We start from the raw sequence: 13,212 nt of genomic DNA, 5'->3' as shown, positions 1-13,212 counted from the left end.
CAGCCAATCGGAATTGAAGGGACGCCATCTTGGATGACGTCATTTAAAGGAACCTTCATTCTGTTTGAAGACGTCGAAAGAAGAGGATGCTCCGCATCGGATGTCTTGAAGATGGACCCGCTCCGCGCCTGATGGATGAAGATAGAAGATGCCGCCTGGAGGATCTCTTCTTCCCGGCTTGGATGAAGACTTCTGCCGGTTAATTTTATTTAAATGTAATTAATTTAATTTAATTTAGGGAATTAATTTAATTATAGTATAGTGTTAGGTGTAATTGTAACTTAGGTTAGGTTTTATTTTACAGGTAAATTTGTCTTTATTTTAACTAGGTAGTTATTAAATAGTTAATAACTATTTAGTAACTATTGTACCTAGTTAAAATAAATACAAAGTTGCCTGTAAAATAAAAATAAACCCTGAGATAGCTACAATGTAACTATTAGTTATATTGAAGCTATCTTAGGGTTTATTTTATAGGTAAGTATTTAGTTTTAAATAGGAATTATTTAGTTAATTATAGTAATTTTATTTAGATTTATTTAAATTATATTTAAGTTAGGGGGGTGTTAGGGTTAGACTTAGATTTAGGGGTTAATAACTTTAATATAGTGGGGGAGGCAGATTAGGGGTTAATAAGTGTAGGTAGGTTGCGGCAGCATTGGAGACGGCAGATTAGGGGTTAATAAATATAATGTAGGTGTCGGCGATGTTGGGGGCAGCAGATTAGGGGTTCATAAGTATAATGTAGGTGGCGGCGGTTTCCGGAGCGGCAGATTAGGGGTTAATAATATAATGCAGGTGTCGGCGATGTCGGGGCGGCAGATTAGGGGTTAAATAGTGTAAGATTAGGGGTGTTTAGACTCGGGGTTCATGTTAGGGTGTTAGGTTTAGACATAAATTTTCTTTCCCCATAGGAATCAATGGGGCTGCGTTAGGAGCTGAACGCTGCTTTTTTGCAGGTGTTAGGTTTTTTTTCAGCTGGCTCTCCCCCATTGATTCCTATGGGGAAATCGTGCACAAGCACGTTCAGCCAGCTCACCGCTGTAATAATAAGTTTATTTTCTATTAGGGGTCTAATATGTGTACTTTTTACAGAAAAAAAAGAAAAAAATAGTTTTAGGGCACCTTTCTTATTGCTCTAAAACTTTTGTATAATGTTATATCATAGAGTCAAGTGACACCTCATTTGAAAGAGGAGATTTTCCTTTTTTAAATAAGTGAGGGTATACATTTATTTTGGCTTAATAAAAACACTGTTTCAGTGCACTCTTACATTTATTTATCTAATTCTGGCCTCTCATAGATTATAAATCTGCATTTTCATAATGAAAACCAGAGGATCAAATGATTCCCTCACATGAAAGAGGAGATTATTTTCTCTCCAATGAGGGATCATATGCCTTTGAGTTGCACGGGGGGCTTTTTAATTGTCTTCCAACAATCAGACTCTAAATGTTCCAAGCCATTGGTGTTCATTTACCCCCTACTGTGGATACCCAAGTCAAAGTTAAAGTTAACAGATATGTACTGAAACATGTAGATACATTCATAAAATAACTTAGAATAGTTGTAGATACAAATTGATAAATAATTTCAGCCCTAAAACACTTAATTATCACATCTCATAGAATATTTATTGGTTTCTTTGTTCTTAGGTTCCTGATTCCTATAGCATTTCAGCAAACTAACCGACCTGTTCCCGTTGTATATTCTTTGAACACTGAGTTCCAACTCTGTAATAATGAGAAGGTTTTTTTGATGGACCCAACAAAGACAGAAATGTCTCTGGCAGAAATGGACTACAAAGGAGCCTTCTCAATGGGTATGTTATAATCCTAGATCTTTGTTATGGTGTATTTTTACAATTTTCTCAGGTTTTTTTATTCCCCAATCATAATGGGGGGATTTACAAAAGGATTTAACTGTTTTTATGTATTATTTAGTTACTATCTAGTTTTTTTATGTAATTTGCATTATTTCAAATATTTTTTTATTTCATTGATAAAATTTACTTTATATGAATTATATTCGTTTTTATGTTTATGTTATGTATGGTGACATTTATAATTCAGATACTATTTCCTCCCATTATTTGTTTTACTTGAAGAGCACTTTCATTTTGTTATATCCCCAAACATTTAGCCCTGTTAAAATGGGGCCAGGGTCCAAGGAGGCATGACAATTTTGTTTTAGGGGCAGCTGGTGATATGGGCAGTATGTGGGCAGCGATTGTTTAGTCTCTGGTTTGGGCAGAGGCAGATCAGGATTTTGAAGTTTACTTAACATTAATGTATATATTTCTAAACATCCAGGTCAAACCCTGTATGGTAGAGTACTTTGGAATCCTGACCAAAACCTCAACTCTGCATACAAGCTGCAACTAGAGAAGGTCTATCTGTGCACTGGTAAAGATGGATATGTTCCTTTCTTTGACCCAACTGGAACTATTTACAATGAAGGCACACAATATGGTTGTATTCAGCCTAACAAGCTTCTTAAACATAGGTTTCTACTTTTGGTAAGTACCATAATCTCCTAGAAACTGTTTGCTTATAATATGTAGATGTGTGTTTTGAATTTTAATGTTATTTTGTTATAAGGGAAAAAAACACTTCAGTACTCTATTTTGCAAAACATTGTCCCCTATTTGACAGTCTTAGAAATATATATTTGTTATATTTTTCTTGTTTTATTCTCTCAACTGCAAACAAAATATATGTTTTGCAGAAAAATAAATGAGATTAAAAAAAAAACTTTCAAATAAATCTTATTTTGTTGAGATATACAAATCATGGTAAAGCGGTTATATGCAGAGGAATGCATCTCCATTGTTTGACAAATAGTAATTAAACATATAAAATATTATTGTTCTTGCTGTTCTGAAGTCTTTTATATCTATCAAATTACCAGGATCGGAATCAGCCAGAGGTAACAGATAAATACTTTCATGATGTACCGTTTGAGGCATACTTTGCCTCAGAGTCACCAGACTTCCATGCTATGAGCAGTATGCCAGGAGTTGATGGATTTACAATGAAAGTTGATGCTCTTTATAAGGTAAATGTATATAATACTAAATAGCAGTCATTGACTAGTAAAATACCATTAACTGTAAGGACACACTCAAATTCATATAAATAAAAAAAAATATGCAAATCTGTTATTTACTATGTCTAAATAGAAAGTCAAACACGTATGTTAATGAATTTACAATTCCACAGCAAAACCCACTGATTTAATAAATAATAAACCAAAAATATCTTCATTCTTTTTTATATTCAGTCACCCCAAATAGCTGTGTTCTCCATTGTATGGCATTGCTTACGGTAGTGGTGAGCTGGCAAAACGTGCTTGTGCACGATTTGCCCATAGGAATCAATGGGGCAGATCGGGCTGAAAAAAAACCTAACACCTGCAAAAAAGCAGCGTTCAGCTTCTAACGCAGCCCCATTGATTCCTATGGGGAAACAAAAGTTATGTCTACACCTAACACCCTAACATGAACCCCGAGTCTAAACACCCCTAATCTTACACTTATTAACCCCTAATCTGCCACCCCCGATATCGTCGCCACCTGCATTATATTATTAACCCCTAATCTGCCACTCCGGACACCGCCGCCACCTACATTATACTTATGAACCCCTAATCTGATGCCCCCAACATCGCCAAACCCTAAATTATATTTATTAACCCCTAATCTGCCCCCCCCCCCAACGTCGCCGCAACCTACCTACAATTATTAACCCCTAATCTGCCGCCCCCATCGTCGCAGCTACTATATTAAATTTATTAACACCTAAACCTAAGTCTAACCCTAACACCCCCTAACTTATATATAATTTAAATAAATCTAAAGAAAATAACTACAATTAAATAAATTAATCCTATTTAAAACTCAATACTTACCTGTAAAATAAACCATAGGATAGCTACAATATAACTAATAGTTACATTTGTATCTATCTTAGGGTTTATATTTATTTTACAGGCAACTTTGTATTTATTTTAACTAGGTACAATAGTTATTTATATAGTTATTAACTATTTAATAACTTCCTAGTTAAAATAAATACAAATATACCTGTAAAATAAATCCTAACCTAAATTACAATTACACCTAACACTACACTATCATTAAATTAATTACCTAAACTAACTAGAATTAAATACAATTAAATAAAATAAACTAAAGTACAAAAAAAAACACTAAATTACAGAAAATAAAAAAATAATTACAAGAATTTTAAACTAATTACACCTAATCTAATCCCCCTAATAAAATAAAAAAGCACCCCAAAATAATAAAATTCCCTACCCTATACAAAATTACAAATAGCCCTTAAAAGGGCTTTTTTGCGGGGCATTGCCCCAAAGTAATCAGCTCTTTTACCTGTAAAAACAAAATACAATACCCCCACATTAAAACCCACCACCCACACTGCCAACCCTACTCTAAAACCCACCCAATCCCCCCTTAATAAAACCTAACACTACCCCCTTGAAGATCACCCTACCTTGAGCCGTCTTCACCCAGCCGGGCACAAGTGGTCCTCCAGAGGGGCAGAAGTCTTCATCCGATCCGGGCAGAAGCGGTCCTCCAGACGAGCAGAAGTCTTCATCCAGGCGGCATCTTCTATCTTCATCCATCCGGAGCGGGTCCATCTTGAAGCCAGCCCACGTGGAGCATCCTCTTCTTCCGACGACTCCCGACGAATGAAGGTTCCTTTAAATGACGTCATCCAAGATGGCGTCCTTTGAATTCTGATTGGCTGATAGGATTCTATCAGCCAATCGGAATTAAGGTAGAAAAAATCCTATTGTCTGATTGGATCAGCCAATGGGATTGAAGTTCAATCCTATTGGCTGATCCAATCAGCCAATAGGATTGAGATCGCATTCTATTGGCTGTTCCAATCAGCCAATAGAATGCAAGCTCAATTCTATTGGCTGATTGGATCAGGCAATAGGATTTTTACAACCTTAATTCCGATTGGCTGATAGAATCCTATCAGCCAATGGAATTCAAGGGACGTCATCTTGGATGACGTCATTTAAAGGAACCTTCATTCGTCGGGAGTCGTCGGAAGAAGAGGATGCTCCGCGTCGGCTGGCTTCAAGATGGACCCACTCCGTTCCGGATGGATGAAGATAGAAGATGCCGCCTGGATGAAGACTTCTGCCCCTCTGGAGGACCACTTGTGCCCGGCTGGGTGAAGATGGCTCAAGGTAGGGTGATCTTCAAGGGGTAGTGTTAGGTTTTATTAAGGGGGGATTGGGTAGGTTTTAGAGTAGGGTTGGGTGTGTGGGTGGTGGGTTTTAATGTGGGGGGGTATTGTAATTTTTTTTTACAGGTAAAAGAGCTGATTACTTTGGGGCAATGCCCCGCAAAAAGCCCTTTTAAGCGCTATTTGTAATTTAGTATAGTGTAGGGAATTTTATTATTTTGGGGGGCTTTTTTATTTTATTAGGGGGATTAGATTAGTTGTAATTAGTTTAAAATTCTTGCAATATTTTTTTTATTTTCTGTAATTTAGTGGGGGGGGGGTTTGTACTTTCGTTTATTTAATTTAATTGTATTTAAATGTAGTTAGTTTAGGTAATTAATTTAATGATAGTGTAGTGTTAGGTGTAATTGTAATTTAGGTTAGGATTTATTTTACAGGTATATTTGTATTTATTTTAACTAGGAAGTTATTAAATAGTTAATAACTATTGTACCTAGTTAAAATAAATTCAAAGTTGCCTGTAAAATAAATATAAACCCTAAGATAGATACAAATTTAACTATTTGTTATATTGTAGCTATATTATGGTTTATTTTACAGGTAAGTATTTAGTTTTAAATAGGAATAATTTATTTAATTGTAGTAATTTAATTTAGTTTTATTTAAATTATATTTAAGTTAGGGGGGGTGTTAGACTTAGGTTTAGGGGTTAATAAATGTAATATAGTAGCGGCGACGTTGGGGACGGCAGATTAGGGGTTAATAAATGTATGTAGGTGTCGACGATGTTAGGGACGGCAGATTAGGGGTTAATAAAATCTAACTAGTGTTTGCGAGGCGGGAGTGCAGCGGTTTAGGGGTTAATATATTTATTAAAGTGGCGGCGATGTCCAGTCTGCAGATTAGGGGCTAAAAACTTTAAGTGTTTCCGATGTGGGGGGGGGGGGGGCTCGGTTTAGGGGTTAATAGGTAGTTTATGGGTGTTAGTGTACTTTTTAGCACTTTAGTTAAGAGTTTTATGTTACAGCGTTAGCCCATAAAACTCTTAACTACTGACTTTTAAATGCGGTAGGAGTCTTGACAGGAGAGGGTCTACCACTCACTTCTTCCAAGACTCGTAATACCGGCGTTAGGCAAATCCCATTAAAAAGATAGGATACGCAATTAAGTAAGGGGATTTGCGGTAAGCTCGAGACGTGGAAGAAAAGTGAGCGGTACACCTGTACCTGCCAGATTCGTAATACCAGCGGGCGTTAAAAAGCAGCGTTGGGACATCTCAACGCTGCTTTTTAAGGCTAACGCAAGACTCGTAATCTAGCCGAATGCGAGCACTCCAAAACAGACACTTTTTAGTGATTCACTAAACTCAGTCAAATAATATATTGTAGTATATCAGCATAAAATATTTGAGTTAGAGGCATAAATTCTCCTTGACTGCTGAAAGTCTGAGATTCTAGAGCTTCTAGGCAACATCAGGATATGACACTGGGTTTATTCTCACATTGAAAATACAACTAATCAAGAAATATTCTTAATGCACAGGTTTCTCAACCTTCTATTTGTTTTATTTTTTTATTTTTTTTGTAAAGGTGGAAGCTGGACACCAATGGTACCTTCAGGTTATTTATATTATTGGTCCAGAAACAATGGCAGGTCCCAGGGTGCAGCGCTCCCTAACCTACCAGCTGAGACGTGATCGTAGGGATCTGGTGGACAAGAATGGTCGTTTAACTCTGGACGACTCCTTGATCTATGATAATGAAGGTGACCAAGTCAAGAATGGAACCAACATGAAAACCTTAAACCTGGAAACCGAGGTAGCAGCATCTTCTTCCTCACAGACAGGAGCTTCCATCGGAAGTGCATTTGCAGCCATAATGCTATTGATGCTAGTTCTCTTGGCTGTGTGCCTTATAACACAGAAGTGCAGGAGGCGCAAAAAGAAAATGCCAAACATGGATGTTGTAGAGGAATATCCCCTCAACACAAAGGTGGAAGCGTCGAGAAAAAATATAGAGAGAGCAGAAAAGAATTTCAACAGGCAGCATTGTACTGTAAGAAACATCAATCTTCTTGAAGACGACAAAGATAGCTATGAAATTAAAGGTGTTAAAGTAAAAAAAGTAAATCTCGAGGTCAAAGTTCACAACAATCTACACGATGGAACAGAAGTCTAAATATGATTTTGCACCTACATAAATATATATATTTTGTTTATAAGAAAAAAAAATCATCCTTTTTTTATAAATTGTAAAAATAAATAAAGAATCACCAGTATTTTTATAACCTGGAGTGTAAAGGGAAAACGCAAGCATTAAATGATGGACTGATGGGCAGTATGTACTTCAACCCACAACTGAACTACCTCGAGATGTCCGTACATGTGCGAGATAATAAGGGCGAGTCATGCAATGTCACTTCTTTTTTTGCGCCCCAGCAATGCACTGCACATATTAATACACTGCCACCAAAGGTCAAACATATATCATGTTATTTTACTAATTATTACTGTAGTATTTTTTTTTACATGCACTGTATTCATATATTACTGATTGTCCCACTAATGTTATGCACAGTACATTGTTTATGTTAATCAAAATAGATTTTGTTAATATTATTTTTACCAATTTTTTTTTTTATATATATATATTGAAATTCAAAACAGAGTATCTTATTTATCACAGCTCATTTACCGTTGGTATTTACTGCAGTATTTTCTCTTATAGCAAAAAACAACTACATTTTATAAATGTAAGCAGAATATTTCTGATCAAGTCCATACATTCATAAAATAACCATCAAAAATGGCACTTAAGATACATTCTTGGGTAGTGTTTAATGTCATCAATTTTAAACAAACAAAACAAATAACTAGTTTGGTTTAATTATTTAAGAAAGTTAGATTTTTATCATAGTGACTGGTTTTACACTCCTATAAATCCTTTTTACTAAAACCAAAGTACAATATAAGTGTATTAAAAAAGACAGATTTGCAGAGCTTTGATATGGAGCTTGTCAAGGGATTAAATACTGCCACCCAGCGGAAAAAATATTTAAGTAAATTTTAAATTAACACTAATAGCATTCATGATAGACATGGAACTATCACACTGTAACATACAATTTATGGTCATTTAAAGGGACATTAAACACATTTGTGTCCATGATAGAACATTCTGAATATAATATCAAAGCTGTTTAAATTAGTTTTGAAACAAATAGAAGAGTATTTTGGCACACAAGTCATTTTGAGGGACTGATTGATTAAATGGATATTAAACAGTATGAGAATGTAATATGTGTTTAATTATGAGTAGTCAAAAACATTAATTTTGTTTCCTTTTCCTGTAATTTCACTTTGAAAAGTGTTTGTTTTAAAAATTCCACTTACGATGTTATCTATAAAGTAATGGGTCCCACCATGTTTAAACTTAAGTTTTTTCATTATCTCACTCTCCTGCTGAAAAAACAAGGCTGTGTCGAACATAAGATAAGCTAACTGGGTTTCTCCACAGCCTTGTTTACAAAAACTCTATTGTATTGCATCTTTTTTTTATCTTTCCTTAAAGGGACACTGAACCCACATTTTTTTTCTTTTACGATTCAGATAGAGCATGAAATTTTAAGCAACTTTCTAATTTACTCCTATTATCAATTTTTCTTCGTTCTCTTGCTATCTTTATTTTAAAAGCAGGAATGTAAATCTTAGCAGCCAGCCCATTTTAGGTTCAGCACCATGGATAGCCCTTACTTATTGGAGGCTTACATTTACCCACCAATAAGCAAACATAACCCAGGTTCTCAACCAAAAATGGGCCGGCTTCTATGCACTACATTCCTGCTTTTTAAATAAAGATAGCAAGAGAACGAAGAAAATTGATAATTGATAGGAGTAAATTATAACGTTGCTTAAAATTGCATGCTCTATCTGAATCATGAAAGAAAAAATTTGGGTTTAGTGCCCCTTTAACTGTTCACAGAAGAAGGCAGAGGTTTATACATGGAGGCGCCCATTAATTTATAGAAACTAAACCTTTACAATTATATCTTTAATATTTAAACAACTAATATATAAGTAAAAAATACATCTTCATATTATTGTCAGGCTAATCTTTGCCTTGAATACATCATTAAGGCTAGCGTATATTTACTGGTTAACCTCTTCCCACCCGGACTTATTTGTCTACATCGGAACAAAGTTCAGATTTAAACAAATAAGTAAAAAAAAAAGTAAAATCACACAATCTTTCATGTGATCGCGTGATTTCAGTAATGAGATTGTGTCTGGGGGAGTGCCTATGACGCTAGGCACGCCCTCCACCCGCAATCCCATTCAGGAAATGCCTTTGGCTTCAGTACAGCCAAAAGGCTAGGACATTCTATGCCGTTCTAAGGGCGTTAAAGCCCAGGACAGCATAGAACGTCCTAAGAGCAGGAAGGGGTCAATATCCCTTTAATGGCTGCATAAAAACCAAAACTACGTATCCCAGCACGAGACGATCCACTAAAAACACTGCAATGCATTCTAAAACATTGCAATTGTATGTCCCTTTAAATGACTGTTTTTAGTTGACACTGCTATTAATACAAATAGTATTTGTACATTAGAAATAAGCATCTACTAATATCATTTAAGAAATACTAAAAAAAAAACAAGGTCAGCATAATAATGTTCCATATCTAAAAATGTTGGCGCTCTTAGACAGTAACAACGTTTTTTCTACATGTGCTTAAGGAAAGTGCCTTTGAATCGTTCCATAAGTAACACTGAAGGTTACAGTATATTTGCCCATACAATCCATCTCATATGTATTTGATAACTGCAAAATGTCCACTAGTATTTTTACCAAATTTGACATTTGTTATAATTCTCACAGCCAAATCACTATATGGGTTTATGATTATAATTAGAAAGAGGAAAAGCTACAAAATGTCAAACAATTCTATGTGTCCAAGGAAAATGCAACGCACAGACCTACGGGTATTGTGATATATAAAATAAAGCTCAAAGAGGCCCATTTATCAAGCTTTGAATGGAGCTTGAAGGGCCGTGTTTCTGGCGAGTCTTCAGACTCGCCAGAAACAGCAGTTATGAAGCAGCGGTCACAAAGACCGCTGCTCCATAACCCTGTCCGCCTGCTCTGATAAGGCGGACAGGAATCACCACAATTCAACCCGATCGAGTATGATCGGGTTGATTGACACCTCCCTGCTGGCGGCCGTTGCAGGGGGCAGCGTTGCACCAGCAGCTCTTGTGAGCTACTGGTGCAATGCTGAATACAGAGAGCGTATTGCTCTCCGCATTCAGCGAGGTCTTGCGGACCTGATCCGCAGTGTCAGATCAGGTCCGCAAGACCTATGATAAATAGGCCTCATAGTCTATAGTGGTAAAATGTAATGTGAGGATTCTTGTTGTAAATAAGTAAAGCCCCTTCTAAATTCATTGCACTCTCTGCCAGGCATACTACTCCGTATAAGGTAATATTACTTGCAGTAATGACATAGGAACAGGAGCGGACTGGCCTGTTACTGTATACTGGAATGCAACTATCAGGATAGATCCCTGCTAAATTCTACACAGTGGTTGCTTGATTGGCTCATTTTCATCTCTTCCTAAGTGGCCACAGCAGAGAAGATATATTATTGTATTTGATTTGAAGGGGTGTGTCACTGGAATGCAAAACACTGCAAATGTTATGTCAGCTTTACCCGGATAATTGTAGGATTACCCGATATCTGACTTTACCCGTAACATATCCACTGAAACTCAGTGCCACTAATTCAGCCACTTCACATTGAGCATTAATATAATGAAACCCTGCCCTAATTCAGTTGCTCGGGTGCTCCCTTAGATCCCCATGACAGTTTGGACGTTTTTGCAGTTATCAATTACATTCATCCCCACTGAAACAAATAGGGAAGAATGTATGCAAATCCTTATAAAGTTATGACAATCTTAATTGCTATAGTAATAAACACAATATATTTAATATTAATAAAAAATTAAACACTTCCTGATATAAGTTTCCGCAATATCACTTAGTTTGCTTACATGTTTACAGCTATCTCTAGGTGACACTGCAGTGCTTGGAGATGGAAGTCAGCCCCACAACTGGAATACAAGCAAAAATTAAATCTTGCGGTGTCATTTTTGGCACAATATAACAACACCAATATTAGCTTGTGTTACAGCTAGAACACAGACATTGCCTTCATTTTTATTTTTCTTAATTGAGCACGGAATTAGGTCTTCATATGTATTTTTGTACATGTTCTATGCAATGTGTGGTTCCTCTTCTGAACTAAAAGCTGATTTTCATGCCTTGGCGTAAGGCATTACATATTGATATTGCATAAAGGTTGGACTGTAAATATGGTTACCAGAATAATTTGAATAAAGTAAATACTGATTTGCCAAAAAAAAAGAAAGAAAACACAAGTTTGCACTTTGAAGCCACCTTTGAGAACTTTATGTGAATATTCATGGTTCAAAAACTTAGGAATAGTCATTTCAAAATAATATACATTTATTTTTATGACCTTGAGAATATATATTTATATATATATTTATATATATATATGTGTGTATATAAATATATATATTATTGCCTTATTTTGCATACCTGAAGAAATGCATATGGTACCAATTGTTTACACCAGTGTTTTCCAACCTAATTAATCAGTAGAACAGTTTTAGAATTCTAGAAGTAACTCCAGATTATTAAATCTGATCTTGAGGAAATCATCAACCTTCGCCAGTAAATATACAAGCACATCTCCCCTCCAGGATTACACAGTCCTTTCCCAACAATTAAAATATCTGCCTTACTGCATCCTTTAACATCACTTTCTTCAAAAAGAATCATTTCAGGTGTATGTTCTTGTGGAACTCCTAAGCACACCATACGGGATACCTGGTTTCTATTGGTCACAATTTGGAAACACAATGTTTTTATTAAAGGGACATAATACTCATATGCTAAATCACTTGAAACTGATGCAGTATAACTGTAAAAAGCTGACAGGAAAATATCACCTAAGCATCTCTATGTAAAAAAGGAAGATATTTTACCTCACAATCTCCTCAGCTCAGCAGAGTAAGTTCTGCGCAAAAAGTTATACTCAGCTACTCCCAGCTGCAGGTTAAAAAAAAATAAAAAATGAAGAAATGAACAGCAGCCAATCAGCATCAACAGTGCTGAGGTCATGAACTCTTTTGCTGTGATCTCACGAGATTTGACTTAACTCTCATGAGATTTCATAGTAAGCTGAATAGGGAAATAATATGAGAGTGCACAAGGCTCATCCCCTAAGCTGTCCCATGACAGACACACTAAAATGCTGCTTAGAAATCCTTTACAATGGGATGCGGCTACTGAGGAACTTTTGAGGTAAAATATCTTTCTTTTTTTACATAGAGATGTTCAGGTGATATTTTCTAGTCAGCTTTTTACAGCTATACTGCATCACTTTCAAGTGTTTAAACATTTGGGTATTATGGCCCTTTAAATATGAAGAAAGAATATGTGAAATAAAGTTGCCTTTACTGATGAACTAGGCACAACGGTGCTAAGTGTGTTTTGTTTGGAAGGATAATGCAGGAATATGATGTTTGTACATTCTGGGTATACAGAGTTTTTCTCAGTTGCTACTAGTCCTATGTATTCTAAAGACGGGTCTTTATTTGAGATGACTCAGTTACTCTGTAATGGTGCTGTATGGCTAAGTAGGAAAATGACCAGTGTCTGTCTTGCTATTTTATATATTCATATATATTGTATCTGCAAAATATGATGTGCCATGAAACACGTTTGTACTAATAAACTTGATTTTGGTTACTTTTAATACAGTATGTGTGATTTTATACAATGCACAATTTATACTAAAATGGATGGTAAATACCAGAACTTGGCATTTCTGAAATGGGTGGGAAGACAGTTCTTTACTTAGTTCCAAATACAGTAAATCAGAATTTATGTGATAA

At 35.7% G+C, this 13,212-nt stretch overlaps 1 protein-coding gene across 1 annotated transcript in view; it reads left to right on the top strand.

Moving 5' to 3' along the window:
* The window catches only part of FRAS1 (Fraser extracellular matrix complex subunit 1), an 868,578-nt gene extending 859,445 nt beyond the window's left edge, over positions 1-9,133 (top strand). The window contains 4 exon segments of the mRNA XM_053703296.1: positions 1,656-1,822; positions 2,313-2,518; positions 2,911-3,057; positions 6,818-9,133. Of these exon segments, the coding sequence (XP_053559271.1) occupies positions 1,656-1,822; positions 2,313-2,518; positions 2,911-3,057; positions 6,818-7,405 (1,108 nt within the window). The 3' untranslated portion in view covers positions 7,406-9,133.
* The last annotated feature ends 4,079 nt before the right edge of the window (positions 9,134-13,212 follow it).

Source organism: Bombina bombina, chromosome 2, assembly GCF_027579735.1.
Source record: "Bombina bombina isolate aBomBom1 chromosome 2, aBomBom1.pri, whole genome shotgun sequence".
Taxonomy (NCBI): domain Eukaryota; kingdom Metazoa; phylum Chordata; class Amphibia; order Anura; family Bombinatoridae; genus Bombina; species Bombina bombina.
The sequence above is the reverse complement of the archived record's forward strand: the minus strand, read 5'-3'. Positions and strand labels throughout refer to the sequence as shown.